The sequence below is a fragment of the Protopterus annectens genome, chromosome 3.part1 (genome assembly GCF_019279795.1).
Source record: "Protopterus annectens isolate FY-2018-M chromosome 3.part1, PAN1.0, whole genome shotgun sequence".
In the NCBI taxonomy this organism is placed as follows: Eukaryota; Metazoa; Chordata; order Ceratodontiformes; family Protopteridae; genus Protopterus; species Protopterus annectens.
The window spans coordinates 1,534,032,681-1,534,055,519 of NC_056732.1; the positions used below are offsets into that span (position 1 = coordinate 1,534,032,681).

The following is a 22,839-nucleotide window of genomic DNA, read 5'->3' on the forward strand; positions in this document are numbered from 1 at the left end:
AGTTCTGTTCCTTAAGCCAAGCATGCCTTCTAAGGACAGAACCAGTGACTGCTGCCCTGCAAGATGCTTCTAGGGCATCAAAACCACATTGTAAGGTGTGCTTAGTTACTTGACTTGCAGAATGCATTAACTTTTGTAACTCTATTTTCTGCACAAGCGGGGCAGGGAAAGAAGATATTTTTTGTTTGAAGAGTTCCATGGTATGTTGCTGATATTTCAGCATATGGAACTGACAAGTTAATGCTCTAATAGCAAGAGTAACAGAGGTGTATACTTTTTTACCCCATCTATCTAATACTTGGGAATCCCTATCTGAGGGGGGTGGGATTCTTAGCCGAAGTTGCTTTGATTCCTTTAAGTCCTTGAGAAATGACCTTGGGGTCAGCAGTAGGATTTTTGCAAAGAAATTTGTGAGAGTCAGGGACTCTATAGTACCTGTCAGGTTTCCTGGGAGCAGGAGGGAGGGTATTACGGGTCAGACTGGATTCCATAAAAACATCATCCACAACATCCAGGACAGGAGGAATGGCCAGAGGTATGTGCTGTGGAAGATCTAAGAATTCCCTGAGTCTCTTTTTTGACTGAGGATAGTCCTGACATTCGCATTGGAAATGCTCCCTTAAAGTATGTAGAGTTTCCCCAAAGGAAAAGTCCTTGGGTGGAGAGGCTGAAGGGATGGATTCCTCAACATTAGAATCCTCATTAGCAGAGAGGGGTTGCATATCTTCATATTCAGATGCATCAGAGTCATCGGACTCCTGTTCAGATAAAACAACTGGGGACAAGTCTCTTTTTCTTTTGGAAGGGGTAGCCCGGCTTCCCCTGATAAGCATTATAAGGTCTTCTGCCATTTTAACCATTTGAGACTGAGGCAAGGAAGTAGGTGCCTGAGCTTGGGTTGTCATTTTTTTTGGGTGTGGTTCGTACCCTGGATCTTAGAAACTCGGTTGTTTTCAAAAGAACCGTAGACACGAAAGAAGTCAGTCTGTGTTGAGTATCGGTAGTGCAAAGTACTTCCTCAGAAGCCAGTGCCTGCTCAGTGGTTCCAGACCCATCCAAGGTAGAGACATCCGCAGGCTCCTTAGTCAAAAAAGGGTCTTGCGGCATACCGGACTACAAAAGGGTCTCTGTAGCGGCCTGCGAATCCACAGAAGTGGACATCAGGGGCTGCGAAAGCACCTCAATAAGGACCGGAGAACTGACAACTAGCTTAACGGAAGCGTCATCGGCAGTCTTGGACCTGTGCAGTCTGTCTCTGTCTTTATCCTTAAGTTTTTTCGGAAGTTCTGTTGTTGGATGGCTTACCGAAGCCATATCGGAATTCGAGGATTGAGAGCGAAAATATCTAGCTACAATAAGGGCCCGACGACATATAGTTCTGGTGTTAAACAAAGCACAAAAGCAACAGCGGGGGACATCATGATCTGGGCCTAAACAAGTGATGCAGTAAGAATGAAAGTCTCGGTGTGGTATTTGCTTTCCACAGGCGAGACAATTGTTAATTTTTTCTGACATCGGTTACAGCAAGAAAAAAGGATCCCCAACACTTTAGAAGACTTCAACTTCAATTCAGAAATTAAAAACTCAGGCAGCGGCTGACCGGCACTCGTGCAAACTGCTTCTGCTTCACGCTCCTCGGCAAGCAAGACTGATTTAATGGCATCGGCTGCCTGACTTTATACCACTGATGACCTGACGTCAGTCCTGGAGCAATAGCAACCGACGCAGAAATATTAAGCCTCTGGTATTCGGGCTGACTGAGGGCTACCCTGGCAGGGATAACCCAAATGTGATGACTGCAACAGTGAAACACGAAGAACATCATACAATAACTAGAACAGACAAGTAAATGAAATAGTTAAGATAAAAAAAAAATTAAACGGAAAAAATGAAACAGAGGACATTTATCATAGGATTTTAACACCAGGAAGCAACATGTGTTAGATACACTACACAAAAGCAACACTTACACCAGTGATATCCAAGTTTTGAAGCAAATAATGGAAAGAAAATAAAGGAAACAAACCTACAAAATTTAATTATTTATAATATTTTGTTCTCTATTGGCACAAGATGAATCAAGAAGCCAAAATGTCAGATAACAGACCTTTTTCACTTTGGACAAAGAAAAAGAAGTTGGAAGAAGCATGGATATGGCAGTGTGACGAAGTGAAATCTTAGAATGTTAAGAAGTCTTTGGGCAATAATGTCAATTTCACATTCAGTTTTAGTTAACACAGATAAAGTAGATGTTTCAGAGTGAAGGAAGGACAGTAAAATACAGCTTCCCTCCACAAAAGTGAAAGCACAGAATAACCTAGAAAGTGGTAAATCTATTATGTAGTACTGTAATTTTCCTCCGATTCACATATCTTACCTTGTGTTTGGATCATAGCTAAAAAGACTTTTTGGACCAGCCAACCTAATAAATAAATAAAATAAGTTAGCTTCAAATCAATAATAAGGAAATGATATGAAACTGTTACTCAAAGGATTAATAAAACAACTCAAATTAAATGACAAATAAGCAAGACAGTATTAATTCCATGACACACTGCCAAACAGCCAGGTAGGGAAGGGTGGGAGTGAGTGGGTGCTGACTGCACCACGCTAGAGGGAAGGAGGTGAAAGTTCTGGCAAGCTGGCCTCTCCTGTGCAACATCAGCTTGCACATTCATAATGGCTGCAGGGCTGGGGAATGTAGGCTTGGTGATCCCATTCCAGTGATGGTAGGTCTCAGGGGGCATGTGTGTGCAAGCAAGTCTATAACATGAGGCGTGTAGGGTGCCCCTACTGTGGCTCAGCTGCCCATGTCAGCCATAATGCAAAGGGTTAGGGTCATTCACAACAGAGACAACACCAATGGCTATGTGAAGTAAAGCATTCAAGATCAGCTCACCCATAGGGTAGAGAAGGACTGACTGACAATGAAACCTGACAGTTAACAGGCAGCAACAAGAGAAAAAAAATTCCAGCCAATGCAGTTGACTCATCTGACTTGAAGGAAGAAAACTGGATCAGGGTAGAAGGGGGCATGCTATAAGTGTATGATTGGGAAGGGTGTTTAACACTGAACCACACAGAGCATGGATAACCAAGTTGTGCACCCAACAGTATAAATTGACACAGAAAGTGAATGAAGATGAAAATGAGAAGTGCTAAACAGCACTCAGTCTGACAAAAAGACAATGTTCTAGTGAGGAAATTCAATGAATTCTGTGATTAGTCTGTCTGATGTTTTCTTTTTTGTCTACTGTCCATCTGGTTTTACCTAATGGCTTCCCTTACTTTGCCTAATCGACCGGTTCAATCCTCCATCAAAAGCAACAGCCAGGTGAGAATCCTTTGCCCATTTTTTTTCCTGGCTGGTGGACCTAATCAATCAGTTTATCCAGACAGGCAAGAGTCAGGTATGTGTTAAGAGGCAGGACAACAAGTAGACAGGTGGACTCCCTTCCTTCTCGTAGGAGCTCCTATGACCCACAAAGGTTCACTAAGTGCTGCACAGCACCATGGCAGTGAGCACACTGCAGGCTCAAAACTCTACAGTGCTACCTCTAAGCATCATTCTAATGATGCGACACAGATAGCTCTCTCCCTCTTCCCCAGAAAGGACAAGTGGACAACACCCACTCACTCATTCCTATTCTCTTCACCCTGCTCCCTCTTACACCTGTGCTACTAACAGCTGAACACTGGTCATCTGGACTGCATATTGTTGTTTTTCCCTCTCTGCCTTGGTTTGTTTAATGTTTTTTTAAATGACAGCATATAGAAAGGAAGCCGTGCCTCTGCAGAGGAATTCAACATCTGAAATAACATTTAATGCTCTTAAACTGGGTGAAAAGAGAGGAGGAGGATTAGGTTACATAGGTAGAGTCTACAAGGCTACTGCTAATGTTCAGATAAAAAGTATGGAATAAATGTACTTATGGTATAACACACCGACTGTGGTGGGGTGAAGGGCTGCAAAATGCAAGGTTGATAAATTTATAAAATGGAAGGGGCCTGCAGCAGTGTTATACAAGAACCAAAGTGAATTAATTATATCAAGTCTGCAGGAAAGATAAAAAAACTGTTAAGGTATGCAAGAAAGGACTCAGAAACACGAAAGATGAAGCTACCAAAGTACAGACTTCTAATAGTCAGAGTTGTTTCTATAGACATGATTCCAGAAAGTAAATTCAAGAAAGAGGTATATGAGAAAGCCAACAGACTGTGTTAACACCAAAACCCTTAATAAGAGGAAAAGAATGCAGTGTGTACGTCAGTGAGAAGGACGTTGTAACATAAAGGTATACTATTTCAAAGATTTTAATTTGCATTCACAGTGAATCACCACTCAGGAAAAAAGCCATGTTTTGGAATGACATACCAGAACATGAAACTTTCCCATTATGATGTAAAACATTTTCATCTAATTTTCTCAGTACATAATCTAACATTAAAATATAAACCTAAACTTCTCACCTTAAGACCCAAACCCATTCAAAATATCACTAATCTTAAAGACTGCCTTGCCGCCCTTTATTGATCTTATTTACCATAAGAGATCCCAATGAAGCAGCTAACAACCTCACCAGTACCCTGCTGCACTTGCAAAACAAATTATTTCCTTACAAAGTCTACTTCAACCTCATAAAAATGACTGGGTATCTAGCAAACTCAAACACCTCCTAAAATTATGTACCGAAGCATGGCACAATTATAAATGCCACACCCTCCACAGATTCAGATTCAAATATACCTCACAAGGGAATGTAGCCAAGCAATCCATCCACAGACACAAAAACAACCACGACCAAAACAAACAAATCTCACTTTTAGCCAAACCTAAAAGATTCTGGAGAGAAATCAAGCTGTTGACTGGTCAAAAAATGCAACACAACTCAACTCCCCTGAACCCCTTTAACACCACCCTACAGCCATCCTTTCCCCCTTTGTATTCCAATATTCCACTTCAAAAAGATTAGAACCAAAAAGACTGAAACACAATTGGACCAAATAGATACTCCCCCAGGCTCAGATAACCTAGCCCCTTGGTTCACTCCCCTTTGTAAGGACTTCATCTTTCACACTCTCACTCACATAAAAAAACCTCTGCTTAACTAATAAGATTATGCCTTAGATAAGGAAAACAGCAACAGGCACCCCCATTCCGAAACTACCCAAACCAGCTACAGCTTTGCAATACTGCCGTACCTCAACAATTCTCACTTTAAGTAAAATGCTAGAAAAAGTTAACTACAACCAAAATACTGCCTATTTACATAAATACCATCTTCTATCCAATTAGCAGCTCTCTATTCCCTCACAGATGACATGCTATCCAATACGGACAAAGGCGACCTGACAGGAGCAGTCTTTATTGACCTTATAAAAGACTTTGATCTAATTGACCATTACATTTGACAAATTAACTGAAATAGGCATTACTGATGATGCATAACCTTGTTTTGTAGACTTCTTCACCCACAGATCCTTCAAGGTGAAAGTAGGCACCACTACCTCTGAAACCGCTACTTTTAAGAAAAGACTGCCCAGGGTTCCATCTTAGCCCCTATGTTATTTTCCATATTTATCAACAAACTCCCATCTGATCATCCTCAAATACCTCTAATTCTTTATGCAGATGACATGGTCAAGTACAGGTCCAACAAATCCCACTCTGTTATGTAAACTCAGCTCCAAGATGACTTCCAAACCCTCAATCAGTGGTTAATAGTCCAGAAACTTATACTCAATCCCTAAAAACAAAAGCAATACTATCTGCAACAAAGCAAAAAATATCCAAAGCAATGATTAGATCTAAAAACATTTATCCATTTTATCTCACAAATTTCTGTTATCAATATCATCCCCTCTTGACAAAACTGTAAGCCAGGTCTGAAAGGGGTATCTAACTTGGAACCTATTTTAAAATCACATATGTTCATAGGTTGGTACTAGGCTATCAGCTCTAGGGCCTATACAAGCCTAGCCATAACAATTCCCTGGATATTTCTTCCCACAATGTGTTGCTCTTTAAGAAGTAATTTTATTAATTAATATGATTGTTTTAGTGATGCCATACAGAGCTTATTTAAATATATCGAATGAACTGGTTTAATTTTGATTTTAACTTAATCAAGCATGTTGTATGAAAGTGTTCAAGCTTGTTTTTATTAAATATAATACAGAAATCAACTGCACTCTTCTAGTCCTTTTAAGCCATCTCTTGGATTTTTTGTAACTGTTGATTGTACTGGCTTGGACGTATTTTGCACTGAGCTACCTTTTTTTTAATCTGTACACTGATCTTATTCTGGGGTTTGGCAAACACAAATACCAAAGTACCACATCTTATCTTTGCTTACCTTACTTTAAAAGATAAGGCAGAAGGCTGTTCAGGAAGTACCCAAAGTATACCACAGCCTTATAACATAAAACAGACTTGGAGATAGCTGTTAAGATGACAGGGCAATACATGCCAAGGCCAAGTAAACTGCAGTAAGATGCAGCTTCCTAAAAAGATACATTCTACTTCCCAAGACTGACCAGGTTTACCCATCATATGACCAACCACCACCCAAGTACCCTGGCATTCATGAACAAGTCTGCTACTTCAGTATCACGATATGAATGCCATTGGTGGATAAATCACACAATACCAGCATGAAATATCTGTGTTCACTATAGGGAGATTGTGTCAGTTACATATGAGCAACTGTCTTTAAAATCCACAACGTAACTTTCTCTTCAACACACCTCCAAAGCTGACATTCTGATAACTGAGGTTATGTCGAACTCTAAATCGTCTTCATCATGAGAAGCATTCTGCAGTCCATCCTCTAACACTTTTAATATCTTTTTTTTTTCTTTTTAGAAGACATATGGTACCCCTCTGTCCCAAAAATAACACTCTTAACTTGTGCACAACAAAATAACTTACATTTTACATAAATCAATGTAAATACCCATTTCTAGGAATATTTTTTTCTAACTGCAAACTCTAACTACTGCATACTTCTGTCTGTACCACAGTATGTTTATTATGGAATACCCTTCATCATTTTATCTTATATACTACTGTTAAGCTCTTCTCTTCAGGTCCAAAATTATGGATAATCCAGATATCAAAATATAAATAAATAAATGGGAGTATCCTCCACCCCATCACTGTGTCACCCAGTCATACGATCTTGCACTTTCCTATCCAAATAATGGTTTAGGGATAAAAGTTTCATGAATACAATTAATGAGCTAATGAAGTAACAACCCTACATAAAAGGAACTCAAAATGACCGTAAAATAAACATGATTATGTCAAGTTACCAAACATCTTTAAATAACAGGAGGTTAATAGGTTAACGGCCCCAGAGCCTTTTAAACCTAATCATTCATGTCCCAAATCTTCCCAATTATAAGGGTAGAACGGCTTTGGTATATGCCTGGGTCTTTTAGGGCATCTACAAACTGCCCTTGTATATAAAGGCCACAATCAACAAGCCATGGGTGAATTTGATTTTTCATCCATTTGTCCAAATTACATTTGAAAAGGCTTACTTAGGGAAGAGTTCTGTTTCACATGAATAGGGAGTCTCTTCCAGAGAAGGGGTTATCTCTGAGACACACACCTGTCCCCTCCAACATGTTTTATGTTACAGACGAGGTTTAGATCCTTAGATAGAGTAATTCAAGTGCTGTTTGCTTTGCAAATGAGTAGCAGAGCCATGAGGGCTGGATCAGAGAATGCCTTGTAGGTTAGGCATACATCACACCCCTCAGTAGTCTGTAGAAGATCCAAGTGCAGGGACAGGGCTTTGAGTTGGTCAACACAGGACATATTAACTACTCCATCTATTCTTTTAGTAAGGAACCTCTGTGGCTGCTCCAGTTGTTCATAGGTTTTTACTACGCTAACGACCAAAAGGGCCTTTTTAAGCCTAGCCATGCATCCCAAATCCCTGACAAGTTCTGATACCCTCAATAAGTGTAAGCAGGGGCTTGGGAGATGAAACATTTACAAGCTAGGGCCTGGGAGGTGAACCATTTTCAGGCTGCCTGTGGCCATTAGAGACATAGGTGCCAACCCAGGGATGAATTTCCTGTTCCCCATCCAATTGTCGAAGTTGCACTTCAATTGGGTAGGGAGGAACTCTGCTTCACATGGATGTTCCAGACACAGGGTAATCTCTGGGATACATACCTCTCTCTCCAACAGGTCCTATTTATATCACAGTCAAGGTTTAAGTCTTTAGAAGGGTAATTCTGGTGCTGTTTGTTTTGCAGATATGCAGGAGGTCCATCAGAGTGGTGTCTGACAATGGCATAGATCTCCCATCAAAAACCTGTAGGAGACAGAATACAGGGATAGAGTCTTGAGGCAGGTTACATAGGACATTTTACTTAAGCCCTGTATTCTTTTAGTGAGGAACCTCTGTGAACATTCCAATTGTGGGATATGCCTGGTTAGATACATACCAAAGGGGGCATTGTACTCAATGATAGGTCTGATGAGTGCCAAATACAGGGGAACAATGACTTCCTTGGACTTAGATGCCATACCTTAGTTTATAAGTTGCACAACAAAGAAAATGATTTCCTCACTACTGTAGATATGTGAAGATCAGAGGCTAGATTACTATCTATGTGTGTCCCCAAGTCCCTGACTACTGAGCAACTCTAAAGGGTGTGTTGTCAATATGATAGCTACCAGGGGTGGATGACTTCCCTAAGGATACTATTATGCATTTCTTGGCATTTAGTTTTAGTCCATGGCTCTGGCACCAGTTGTTTGTCTGTGTCAGACCCGCGTAGAGAACATTTGTGTCAGTGTGGGATTCAATGACAGCTCCTAATCTGCAAATTTAGCCAGCCAGAGACCATTGGCATTGACCTTGACTTCAGAGAAATAAATGCCAAAAAGGAGAGGTCCAAGGACTGATATCTGAGGGACTCCACTTGTGACTGGTCTCATTGCAGAGGTGGACTCCCCCATTCTAACTTCCTGGGTCCTGTCTGTGAGCCAGTTGGCTATTCACCGGGTGACATACGAGTTTGTACCTAACTTCTTGAGTTTGTCAATAATGCCTGAGTGAGGTATTGTGTCAAATGCCTTGGCCAGGTCAAGGTAGGCAGTGTGAACCATTCTGCCCTCATCCATTGCTTTGCTGACCTTCTCCAAGAAGTCCACCAGGTTGAGTAGGCATGATTTGCCCTTGACGAAACCAAACTGGGTTGGGTCCAATTTCTGTAGGTTTACTATATCACTGCTGATTACTTCTATGATAATTCTTTCCATGGTTTTACATATAAGACTAGTGAGACTTATGGGTCTGTAGTTTCTAGGGTCTGTAGATGGTCCACCTTTGTGCAGAGGAGTGACTGTTTCTGTTCTCCATTCATGAGGCATGAAGCCTGTTTGGAGGCTATAGTTAAATAGCAATTCCAGAGGCTCTTCCAGGTCATGTTTCATGCTATTTAGAAGGCATCCTGGGATTTTGCCTGGGTCCATTGATGCAGTGTTCTGACTTTAGAGAGAGCATTAAGGACCTGCTTCCTAGTGATGGCATGGGAAGTTATGTTTGATGGTATTTCCTGAGGGAAGGTTGAGGGGGAGAGAGGGGTAAAGTTGGAAATGAATTTATTGGCCAGTAGGTTTGCTATATCTTCTGGCTCAGTATAGGTGGCTCCATTTACAATGAGCTCTGCACACAATTGTGTATTGCCTTTGAGGTTGTGGACATAGCTAAATAAAGCCTTGTGGTTGTCCTTGGCCTGGGAGGCTAAATTCAGCTCAAATTTGGTTTTGATGGACTTTATTTGACCTCTTGAGATGTTTACTTTGATGAGAGTGCTTTTACACTGCTGGTTGCTGTACCTCCTAATTTTTTGTCATGTCGGATAGCGCAGTGGTGCAGCGGTTAACGTTGTCACCTCACAGCAAGAGGTTCTCTGGTTCGAATCTCGACTGGGTGGATTTTGTATGTTCTCCCTGCGTTCGTGTGGGTTTCCTCTGGGTACTCCGGTTTCCCCACACAATCCTAACATATGCATCTTAGGTTCATAGGTAGGTACTAGGCTATCTGCCCGAAGGCATTTATAAGCCTAGCCAGAGTGTGTCGGCTTTCTCCACCCCATTGATTAATTAACTGATCCTCTGTCAAGCAGAGCCAATGAAGTGATCCCAGGGGTGTATTTTCTGTTACCCATCCAATCGTCAAGGTTTCTCTTAAAGAGTGTTAGTGAGGGGCTCTGCCTGATGTAATTTGGAATTTTGTTCCAAAGCATGGGGTGCCTCTATGACAGGACTCTATCCCTCCAGCATGTTTTATTTATTGTTGTGGCGAGGTTTAGCTCACTAGAGCACGTGGCTGGCAGTGACTTGGATTTCTTTAGGTGGATCATGTCCATCCATTCTGAGTTGGACATGGCTTTGTAAGTCAGGTAGAGATCACCTCTGATTAAGCAATATGCCACTGAGTACAGCCATGTTTTTTCAGTCAGGCTGCATAAGACATATGTTTGAGGCCAGTAATCCTCTTGGTGAGGTACTTTTGTGGTCTTTCCAGCTGTTGGAAGTGTCTTGTGAGGTACATCCCAAATGGGGCATTGTACTCTATGCTGGGTCTAATGAGTGATGAGAAGAGGAGCACTATAACCTCTTTATTTCTAGATGTGAACTCTTTAGTAATTAGATGGGCCACATAGGATTTCTTAACTACTTTGGCAATATGACTGTCAAAAGAGAGATTACTATCTACCTGGGTCCACAGATCTCTTATTACCTCTTCTGTATTAAGGGGGCTGCCACCTGTGTGGTAATTCGTGGGTGTTTTGTTTTTCCCAAAAGGGATGTCTATGCATTTTTTGGCATTTAGCTTGAGGCCATGACTTTGACACCAGGTGTCTGTCTCACTAAGGCCCTTTTGGAGGATGTCCGTGTCAGCCAGAGAATCAATAATGGTTCCCAGTTTGCAGTCAACAGCAAACTTGGTTAGCCATAGTCCTCCTGTGTTTGCCTGTACTTCTGAGAAGTATATGCCGAACAGTAGGTGTCCCAGGACCGAGCCTTGCGGGACACCACTTGTGACTGGTTTAGAGTCGGACTTGGAGCCCACTATTCTTACCGTGTGAGTTCTGTCTGTAAGCCAGTTGGCAACCCATCACATGACTTAGGGGTTTACATTCAGGCTGGTGAGTTTTTCTGTAATACCCGAGTGGGGAATGATGTCGAACGCCTTGGCGAGGTCAAGGTAGGCTGTGTGAACCACTTTTCCCTCATCTATGGCCTTGGTGACTGTCTCGAAGAAGTCAACTAGGTTTAGTAGACATGATCTGCCCTTAACAAAGCCGAACTGGGTCGGGTCAAGTATTTGGAGGTTCCCAATGTCTTTGTTAATGAGTTCCATGATGATTGCACCATAGCCTTGCAGACCAGGCTTATGGGGTGACAGTTACCAGGGTCAGTTGTGGCCCCACCTTTGTGGAGAGGAATAACCGTTGCTGTGCGCCATTCTATGGGCACATAGCCTATGGAGAGGCTGAGGTTGAACGGCGTATTTAGGTGAGGGGTTAGTTTGTTCTGTAGTTCGTGCAAGATGCAGCCTGGGACACCATCTGGTGCCACTGATGCTGAGTTTTTGGCTTTTGAAAGGGCTGTTTTCACCTGTGCGTCTGTGATTTTTGGAACACTACACCTTTCCAGTATTGTTGTGGGCCCTTTTGGAGGTGAAAGGGGGGTAAAGTTTGCACTGAATCTATCTGCCAGGATGATGGCAATATCAGTAGGTTCAGTATATTTTGTGCTATTTTGCACTAGTTCAGTGCATATCTGCGAGTTGCCACTTAGATTCTTAACATAATTGCTAAAGAAGGCTTTGTGGTTATCTTTTGAATTCTTGGCTATTTTTCTTTCGAAGTTAGCCTTGGATGATTTCATGAGGGACCTTAGTTTCTTACTGATACTGATCAGAGATGCCTTTCCTTCTTGGGATTTGCTTTTTTTCTGAACTAGTTTCCTCCTTCTGTTGTATAGCCTGTTTATTGTAGGGGTCCACCAAACTGGTTTCCTTCTCTTAGAGGAGCGAGTCTTGGTTTTGCTAGGGATAGCACAATCCATGCCTCCTTGTAGGTGCTCACAGAGTGCATTTGTAAAGGTTTCTGCATCTTGGGGAGCGTTATCCTTTAGCATGGCTGGAGCGTTTCTCCCCGAGCCTCCAATGAAAATAGGCTCTGTCCTAGTAGGGCTTTCCTGGTCAACAAAATGATAAATAAAAATAAATAAAATTGTCATGATTTTCTTCCTTCCTAGGTCGTTATACAGCCTACTGATTTTGTGATTCCACCAGGTGGCTTGTTTTTTTGAGTTAGTTCTGTACTTCTTTCTGGTGGGTACAGCTACCTCTATGCAGCTATTAACATGTTGTACAAATGCCTGGTCAGGTACATGCTGAAGGGTGCACCGTACTCGATGACTAGTTTATGAGCGCCAAGTACAGTGGGACTACAATCTCCTTAGATGTGGATTCCATGCCTTTACTTATAGGTTGCTCCATGTAGAAGGATTTTCTCATAATCATACACACATGGTGATCAAAGTTCAGGTTACTATCAACCTGAGTTCCCAAGTCCCTTACCAGTGGGTCTACTCTTAGGGGAGTGCTATCAATGTTGTAATTTGCAGGGATGGTCATCTTCTTCAAGGTTATAATTATGCATTTTTCTGAACCAAGTTTTAGGCCATGGTTCTGGCACTAGTTATGTGTCTCTGTCAGGCCCTTATAGAAGATTTCTCCATCTTTGTGAGGTTCAATGATTGCACCCAACTTGCAGCTGTCAGCAAATTTGGTCAGCCAAAGATCTTCTGCATTTGCCTTGACTTCAGATAAGTAGATTCCAAACACGAGAGGTCACAGTAGCGAACCCTGTTGAATACCACTAGTAACAGGCCTCGGTGTAGGTGGATACCATCACCCTAACTTCATTTGTCTTATCTGCAAGCCATTTGGCTATGCATCAGGTGACGTCAGGATTTATGCCTAAATTTGCGAGTTTGTCTACAATACCAGAGTGAGGTATTGAGTCAAATGTCTTTGCCAGGTCAAGGTAGGCAGCATGGAATGATCTGCCCTCTTCTATGGCTACAGTGACCTCCTCGAAGTCCGCCAAGTTTAGAAGGCATGACCTGCTCTTGAGAAGACTGAACAGGGATGGGTCCAGTGTTTGAAGAAATTGAATGCCATTTGTTTGAGATGCAGTGGACGAAAACTATTTTAGCAATCTTTGAGTAGGCAGTTATCTGTGCAACCCCAGAGTTGGCATATGTAAGTTATGAGCAAGTGGGGGGCTTGCATACCTAGCAAAAAAAGATTTTTTTTTGTGATCGCCATAAGAGGTTTTCGGTATTTTTTCCCAAACTTTTGTTTTTTTGCCGTAAAGTTGATCAGTGACTTGACATGAATCCAAATTAACCTAGAAGTGAGATGATATACTATTTATTAGCATGCTGCTTCATTCACCACCACAGAGTAAAGAGCCATGGCTAGCTAATCCATGACCTGTTCCAGTGTGAGGTAAGTATATGATACTGGTTGCTCAGAAGCCAGTATCAGTCCTTACATGGTGATCTCATGTGATTTAAAGAGGGACTGTCATAGGGCAGAGATGATCTTTTATTTATTTTATTATTTATTTTATTTTACATTTGTTGACCGGGCTAGTCTATCTGGATATATGTCCATTTTCAGTAGAGGCCCGGGTAGATAAGCTCCAATGAAAACTATAACAAAACATATACAAATTAAAGTAAACAATGCACAATGCAGGTACATTAGTAAGACTTAATAGAAGAGGTCAGAAGTACATGACACAGTGCAAAATAATCAGGTATAAGTAGTATAATGCACATGCAGTTTCAACACATGATATACAAGTGAGAAGGCAGCTGATTATATACAATTAATTAGTTCAAAAATATTCACATTAAAGTCATTAAGAAGATGTAAGTAATAGTATGTAGAAGGAGAAGATTTGCTATTATTAAGATAAGGATGTTGATTACTGAGAAGAAGAGAGTAGGCTGAATGTAATAAGAAGAGCTAGTTGATCAATCAGGTTCTTACCTTAAAAGTCAGTTTTCTCTTAAAGACATATATATGTATGGGTTCCCTTCAGAAGCTTGAAATACTGAAATCTCAAATTTCAGTATTTCGAGCCCAAGAAGCCGAATCCACATAATAGCGAAAGTTTAGAAGCGCGAAATTCAAAACCTTGAATATTGGAGGTTTTGAATTTCATGCTTCTAAAATTCCGCTGTGGTCATGTATTCAGGTAAGTGTGTGTGTGTTAAGGGGTTTGGGTAGGGGCTGTGGTGTGTGTCAGTGTGTTTTTTTGCTGTGATGTGTGTGCGAGGAGACTGTAGCTTGTGTGGTGGTGTTTTGTGTGTGTTTTTAAGTAGTGCGACCTCGGAGTGTGTAGTAGAGTGATTGTGTGTTTTGTGTGGTGGATGGTGTTTGTGTGTGTAGTGAAACCACAAAATTCAAAACCTGCAGTATTCGAGGTTTTGAATTTCGCAGTTTTTAGTTTTCATTGTTTTGTTGATTCCACTTCTTGGGCTCGAGATACTGAAATTCGAGATTTCAGTATTTTGAGCTTCTGAAGTGAATCTATATATATATATATATATATATATATATATATATATATATATATATATAAGTAAAATAAATAGTGGCAAGATGACAGATATATCTATGAAAAGTATTAATAGCATAACCTGCCTATAACAAGGATATATGTATTATTAACAATGAGTAATGAGAAGTTATGTACCTACCATAACGTTCCATATTAGTTGTCTTCTTCTCGCCTTCTTTCTTGCTGGATGGGTTCGGAGCCGATCCTCGGCTCCGACTCGGCCTATACTAAAGCTCGAGAGCTATCTTTACCGGCTCGAGGCTACCATATATCCCACAATGCTAGGCACTAACTACCCAGATCTCTTTTGATAGCTGAAACCATAGCAGTTCTGATCTCCAAAATAAGGAGAAGAGGAAACCTCACTCGTAAGTCACCTAGACCTATAGCTACCAGGAAAAGATAGCCAAGGGGGCTAATACTGAGGCAGAAAGAAGATCCCCAAGGATCCTTAGGTCTGTCCAGGCTAGGGGGATGGGGGGTGGGATGCAAGAAAGGCAGCGAGAAGAAGACAACTAACATGGAACGTTATGGTAGGTATATAACGTCTCAATGTTAAGTTGTCAATCTCGCCTTCATTCTTGCTGGATGGGACCGCGTCCCTAGTACCTTCACTCTGGGTGGCTCATCGGAACAGACTCTTGAGAACGGTGGAACCAAAATTAGCCCGGCTTCAGGAGACCATGTCTAATTTGTAATGAGAGATAAAGGTATGAGGAGAGGCCCATGTGGCTGCTGCATAAATGGAATCTATTGGTAATCTAGCCTGAAAGGCTACTGACGTGGCTAATGCTCTAGTTGAGTGAGCCCTGGGCCTTGACGGTAGCTTTTGGCGTCTGAGGTCATAGATGAAAGTAATCACAGAGGCCAGCCATCTAGAAAGGGTTACTTTGGAAACTGGAAGGCCTTTCTTCCCTGCTGCATAAGATAGGAAGAGCTGCTCAGATTTCCTAGCTTGCTTGGTTCTATCCAGATAGTAACGGAGCTGACGATGAACGTCCAGAAAATGCAGCTTTTGTTCCGCTCTGTTGGAGTAGTTGGGGAAGAAAACTGGGAGATCGATGGTCTGGTTTAGGTTCGCCTCAGAAGAAACCTTGGGTAAAAAGGATGGGTTAGTCCTGAGGGACACTCTGTCTTTATGGAAAACTAGATAAGGCGGACGAATGCAAAGGACATGAAGTTCTGATACTCTTCTCGCAGATGTTATGGCGACTAGAAAAAGAGATTTCCAAGAGAGCAACTTCAAGGAGCAGGAAGCTGCAGGTTCAAAGGGGGGGAAGAATCAAGGAAGTTAGAACCAGATTTAAGTCCCACTGTGGTGGGGGGTCTCTGATTGGGGGCTTAAGCAAAAAGATACCTTTAAGAAAGGTTTTACAAAGCTTATGGGACATGATACTGTAGTCCGAAAAGCCTACATGAAAGTTCGAAATAGCCGCTAACTGTACTCTGATGGTGGAGGAAGAAGACCCTGAGTGAATCAGGTTGGCTAGGAAGTCTAGGACTGATTGGATAGGGGCAGTAAAAGGATCCATATTTCTAGCTCCTGCCCAGAAGGAAAAACGCTTCCACTTGCTGGCATAAATCCTTCTGGTGGATGACTTAAGGGAAGCTATAAGGATGTCACGCACAGAATGGGAAATAAGGGGAAGCCTGGCTAGGGTTGCAATTGGAGCAACCAAGCTGTGAGGTTGAGAGATTGGAGGGAGTGGTGCAGCTGTCCCGACTGATGGGTCAAGAGATCTGGCACTGGGTCCAGATGCCAGGGCTGCCCCAAGAGGTAACGATGCAGGAACGGAAACCATATCTGTCGAGGCCAGTAAGGAGCAATGAGGATCATCGTGGCTCTCAAGGCGGTAGCTTTCTAAATCAACTGAGTGATTAATGGAAAGGCTTACAGAAGTCCCCGGGGCCAATCGTGGACTAGAGCGTCTCTGGGGGAGTGGCCGGGAAGAGGAAAGAGAGTGAAACAGTCGTGGCACTTGCTGTTTTGAGGTGTTGCAAAAAGATCGCAGCAAGGTCGACCCCATTTCTGAAAAATTTCTTCCACTACTGCTTGCTTGAGAGACCACTCGTGTGGCATGAGAATGGCTCTGCTCAACCTGTCCGCTATGATGTTGGGACTTCCCGGGGATGTGCGATGCTATCAGAAACCGCTGAGAGGAGATCACCCACTGCCAAAGTCTGAGTGCCTCTCGACATAAGGGATAGGACTTGGTTCCGCCCTGTTTGTTGATGTACCACACTACGGACATATTGTCCATCTGAACTGCAATAGTCCCGATGGGAAGAGAGTCCTGAAGGGCTTGCAATGCTAAAAGTACTGCTCTCATCTCCAAGACATTTATGTGCAGGTGGCATTCAAAAGGTTGCCATGTGCCCTGGACCGTCCTGCCCTGAAAATACCCCCCCCACCTGACCAGGGAGGCATCCGTTGCCACCGTGGCGACCGGGGGAGAAAGAACAAGTGGTCTGCCCTGAAGGACTTGAGGGGAGACCATCCACCAAGAAAGGTGTTTCTTAAAGACAGGGTTATTAAGATGTGTGACATTGGAAGCTGTTGAAAGGACCACTGGGAAAAAAGCATCCACTGAAGGATCCGCATATGAAAGCAAGCTAGGGGAAGTAGTGTAATGGCTGCCACCATGAGACCTAATACCTTCAGGACAAACCTGGCCTGGATTCTGTTGTTCTGAAGGAGGATGTGAACATGCCTGCGAATATCTAGAACTTTTTGCTCGGTTAGTTTTGCGGAGAGTCGGACTGTGTCCAAGGTGGCGCCTATGAACGTAATAGACTGACAAGGCGACAAGGCAGACTTTTCGAAATTTATGAAGATAGCTAGCCCTTTGCAAGTATGAATGGTGTAATCTCTGGAGAGGAGAAGCTGACGCCTGGTGGTGGCAGTGAGGAGCCAGTCGCCTAGATATGGAAACACCTGGAATCCTTGACGCCTCAGATGAGCCGTAACCGCTGCCATGCATTTGGTGCACACTCGGGGGGCTGTAGTGAGACCAAAGGGCAGGGCCCTGAACTGGTAGTGACTGGCTCCCAGCCGGAAGCGGAGAAACCTCCTGGAGCACCTATGCATCTTGATGTGGTAGTACGCATCCTGAAGGTCTACTGAGCACATCCAATTGTCCTGACCCAGAAAGGGTAGAATGGACTGTAGCGTGACCATCTGGAACTTCGTTCTTCTTACAGACTTGTTTAGTCTGCTGAGATCCAATATTGGTCTCCAGTCCCCTGTCTTTTTTGGTACCAAAAAGAACTTGGAGTAGATTCCGGATCATTGTTGGTCTGCTGGGACTGGCTGGATGGCTCTTTTTGTTAGCAGTTTTGATATTTCTAGTACTGCTTGCTCCCTTAGACTGGGTGGAACGTCTGGAAGGGGCCCTTTTGGCTGAGTTGGGTTGTGTATAAAGGGAATATTGTAACCCTCGGATATAATCGACTGTACCCATTTGTCTTGGGTGAGTGAAAGCCAGGCTTCTGGGTACAGTGATAACCATCCCCCGACTGCCTCCAAAGGTGGACAGTCGGGCAGCTTCTCAGGGATGCTGGAAGGGTTTGCCAGAGAGAGACTCTCTGCTACCCTGATTTTGCGGACCTCCTCTGCCTCTAGGGTGGCGTCTGTTATTGTCCCCCCCTGCCTCTAGAGGGGAACTGACCTCTTGCGTCAGGCGCGACCTCTTGTGGTTTACGGAACCACATTTTCCCGCCCTTCTGACCCTTAGGATATGGTCGAGACGGGGTGGAAAAATGGACTCCCACGGCAGAGAGAGTCTTGCCTTCTTGCTCGCATCGGGTCAAAGTATCCTTCACCTGAGGTCCAAACAAAGCTGAACCGTCAAAGGGGGAGTTAGTGAAGGACGCCTTGAAGGGGTCTGCAAAGTTACAAAGCCGCATCCAGGAGTGACACCTTAAGGCCACGCCTGTGCCTGCAGCCCTACTCGCCCCATCGGCCGCGTAGGAAATAAGCCGCATGGAGGAGTTGACAATGGAATTCAGGGTTGCCAGCTGGGAGTTGATTTTGTCTTGAGACCCCGCAGCTGTTGGATCCTGTAGGGCCTCACCCACTTCTTTGAGCATGTCTCTTTGAAGGTGGGTGAAATGGCGCAGGTAATTCAGCGACCGCATGACAAAGGTTGCTGAAGAAACCATCCGCTTGCCGTACCTATACATAGTCCTAGACTCCTTGTTAGGAGGATGGACAGGTACTGAAGGATCAGCCAGTTCCTTCTTAGTGGCTGCAGCCACCACCATGGCATCAACCGGGACACCCTTGGCTAAAAACTGTTTGTCCGAAGGGGCTGTTATGAATTTTGAAGGTCTCTGTGGGGTAGGTTCCATCGTATCAGGGGCCATCCACGCCTTCTGCACCACCACTTCCATGAGGGGGTCAAAGAGTGGAGACACCCAGGAGGTGAAACGCCTCTAGGTAAACCGACTCGTCCTCGGAAGGATTGAGGGTAGACCAGCTCCCCCTCTGCTTAAGGATCTCAAGGATGTCTGAAAAGGAGACATCCTCAGAGGGGGACCGGGGGAGTCCACATGCTTCCTCTTACATTTCCTCTTCCGAGGGGGTTCCCCTGACAGATCAGGGGAAACCTCGGAAGAGGAGGATATTCCCAGTGGGGAAACCTGAGGCGTTGGATCTCTACGCTCAGGAATGAGAGGGTGGGTAGAGACTGCAGCAGGCACTACAGAGGGAGGAGCTGAGGGAGCCGACCGTGGAGCAAGCACAGGGGCCAGCACGCTCCTCATGACTTCAAAGGCGCCCCTATCAGGCAGGGTAGAAGGTCCCCTCTCCGAAGAGATAAGGACCCCTCCTGGCACCGAGAGGGACAGCTCCGAAGCCGATGTCGGGGCCGAACTCACCAGCGCCGAAGCTCCAAGAGGGAGAACGGGGTCGGACAAGGGTCCGATGCCACTCGCCCCCTCGGAGCCGACGAGGAAGTCCATGCGTCCGGATCCCTCCAAGGATGGGACCATGGAAGAGACCGGAGCCGAAAGGTGAGGTATCGGCTCCGACGTGTCGACGGCCACGGCTCCCACAAGCTCCGGCTCCGAACTCAAGGGAAGAGTCGGAGGAGGAATCAAAGATGGAGTGGGAATAGCCACTGTTTGTTGAGAAGGGCTATGAAGCATCTGGGCTAGTGCCTGAGACTTAAGAAGTCTACTAACTACCCTCTCGAGGTCACGGCCCGAGAGCCTGGAAGACCTAGAGGAATGGGATCGATGGCTCCGCTCCAAGAGTAAGGGAGACCTCGGAGCTGAATGAACAGATTCCAAGGACGGAGACCTGGACCGTTTATGGCTGGCAGATGGCGTCGACACAACTATCGGCGCCGACTGAGTCTTAGAAACATCGGCTCCGGGTCAAGCCAATGTAGAAGACTGCGTTTGAGAAACATCGACTCCAGCCGGAGCCGATGAAGTAGACTGTGTCTTAGAAACATTGGCTCCAGCCAGAGCCGATGTAGAAGCAGTCAGAGCACCCCCAGTCGAAGGCTCTGAATATGGAGCCGACGGCTTGGAAGGCTTTGAAGGCTTCCCCGACGATGACTTGGCTGGGGAACCTTCAGGCTTTAATAAGCCTCTCAAAATTAACTTATTTCTGCGTTCCTGCAGGACTCTTGGACTGAACACATGACAGACAGAACAAGAGTCCTGCAGGTGCAGAGGGCCCAGGCAATAAACACAAGAAGTGTGACAGTCTGTCAGCGACATTTTCTGACAGCACGAGTCACACTTCTTGAAGCCTGAGACCCTGGTGTCTTTAGACATCCTAATAAAGGACAACAACAAAAATACACACACACACACACACACACACACAGACACCCCTTAACACAATCTAAGTCAGACACACAAACAATTTTACCTGACAATTTAAAGAAAAGGGGAATGGGCCCAAAGGCCTAACCTTTTAAACCAGACAAAGGGTTAGGATATTAAGGGATTTAAGGGACCGGAAGGAAGTTAAGCTAAGAAGGAAAGCTAATGGGATGGGTACTAACAAAAACTATCTGAAACACTGACTAAAATAGAGAAATTTAAGAATAATTAAATCCAACCTGCAGAGCCGGTAAGAAACGCACCTCGTAGCTGAAGCGGCAAACGAGATATGGGTAGTTAGCGCCTAGCATTGTGGGATATAGGGTAGCCTCGAGCCGGTAAAGATAGCTCTCGAGCTTTAGTATAGGCCGAGTCGGAGCCGAGGATCAGCTCCGAACCCATCCAGCAAGAATGAAGGCGAGATTGACAACTTAACATGGTATGTTTTGCACCAGTCAATAAGCAGCAAAAGCTCCTCCTGGAAGGAGACCAGTTAACATTCACAGACAAATATCAGATGAATACATAGTCAGAAAGTGATTATCATAGGATGGATAGGAAGCTTGTTTGAAAAAGCAAAACCACTGTCAATACTGCTTTGTCAAGGGCAGTGTGTGTTTGTGTGCGTGTGTGTGTGTGTGTGTGTGTGTGTGTGTGTGTGTGTGTGTGTGTGTGTGTGTGTGTGTGTGTGTGTGTGTGTGTGAGAAAAACAAGATGAAATACATTATTACAACCATTACTTCTTTCACCTGATCACTGCTAAACACCAGGGATGCATGCAGTTATTCAGGTTGGGGAGCAAACAGGCAGTCTATTTGAAAGTAAGTGAACATCAATGTGGGAAGTCAGGGCAGTGTGTGTGTATGCAAGAAACTATAGTGTGTTACTGTGACTAGAATTTCTTTTATTTGATCATGGTCAAATTTCAAAGATACAAGTCACCCAATGGTTATTTTGGGGAAAAGTAAAGCAGTCTCTGCATGGAAATAATCAAGTCCTGCAGTCACCTAATCACAGTTAAATGCTATTCAATCCATTATGTTGAAGCTAGTAAATATATAGATATCAAAAAATAGATGAAATGTGTAACTATGGCTAGAATGTCTACATCAGAAGTGCACCCAGTCATAAAGCACTTTGGATAGGTGTGTGTGTGTGTGTGTGTGTGTGTGTGTGTGTGTGTGTGTGTGTGTGTGTGTGTGTGTGTGTGTGTGTCTGTGTGTGTGTCTGTGTGTCTGTGTGTGTGTGTGTGTGTACACATGCATGCATGTGTGAGAATCTAACTGGAATATATTGCCATTGCCAGAATTTTTTTCACTCGATCAAACACGGCAGTTGCAACTGCTCAAATAGTGGTTATTCTGAATGAATGGAAGAAAATATCGATGTATGAAACTAACTGTTGATCTAGCCTGCTGGGGACAGATGAATGCATGTGTGGGAGTAGGATGAAATCTGTGTGTGGAAAACAGTAACTTGCAGAACATTCACCTGTGAACAATTTAAGTGACTTCTTAAGTTAAAGGAAGTGTGCTCTATTCGAAATAGCACATTTTACTTGCACAGTCTTCCAGCCACAAGCAGGCTACTACTCTGGTACATGAGGGGAGGTGCATGAGTGAGCTGGAATTATGGACATCAATGCCTGTGTCAACACACTTGCTCTGCCCTTAGAGGGAATCCCTTCCCCATATCCTGAAAATACCTACCTCCCGGTACCTCTAACCATGTACATTTCACCTGCTCCTAGCTCCTACCTCTCTCAAGGAGGAACGGCAGCCTTAGAGTTCATAGGCTGCAAGGTCTTACTCTTCCTGCAGAGGAAGTGATCACCAACCTGGCCATATAGCAGGATTCAGCCAGAAGCCTGTCCCCTTGGGTTAAGGGAGAAAGGTCTGTGGAGAGACAGGGTGACAAGTTAAGTGGGGCACAGGCAGAAGTCATCAGCAATAGTAAGGGAGCAAAAAAAAATCTTTATCTGGAAATTCTCATTCAGAGGCAGATGCATAACCATGGGCAGTATATGCTATTTTGTCTTGTAATAATTACACAAGTACATTTATTCCTCAAACCTGCCAATTCTCCCCTTGTTAGCAGACCATAGCAGCTACCAGCAAATTAAGTGTCGTAATGAACATTTAGTACCCCCATACAAACAAGTGATATACAAGCATGCACCTGCCTGAAACACAGAGAAATCCAACATCAAAAGCTGCCTGAAAAAGATTAGAAAGATTCCCTATGCACAGAGGGATCAAGCGCCCATCCTTTCACTCAGACAACCAATCCACTGGAACCCAAGACAAGGACATCCTAGTAGCT

General features: G+C 43.9%; 1 protein-coding gene across 2 annotated transcripts in view; it reads right to left on the reverse strand.

Annotated features, from left to right (window-relative positions):
• The window catches only part of LOC122798555 (autophagy-related protein 9A-like), a 1,089,020-nt gene that overhangs the window by 267,558 nt on the left and 798,623 nt on the right, over positions 1 to 22,839 (reverse strand). The window contains exon 12 of one of the 2 annotated variants that reach the window (XM_044067608.1): positions 2,378 to 2,422. The exons of the other annotated variant lie outside the window; for it this stretch is intronic. Within the exon in view, the coding sequence (XP_043923543.1) occupies positions 2,378 to 2,422 (45 nt within the window). The remainder of the gene's footprint in view (positions 1 to 2,377; positions 2,423 to 22,839) is intronic. 2 annotated transcript variants of the gene reach the window in all.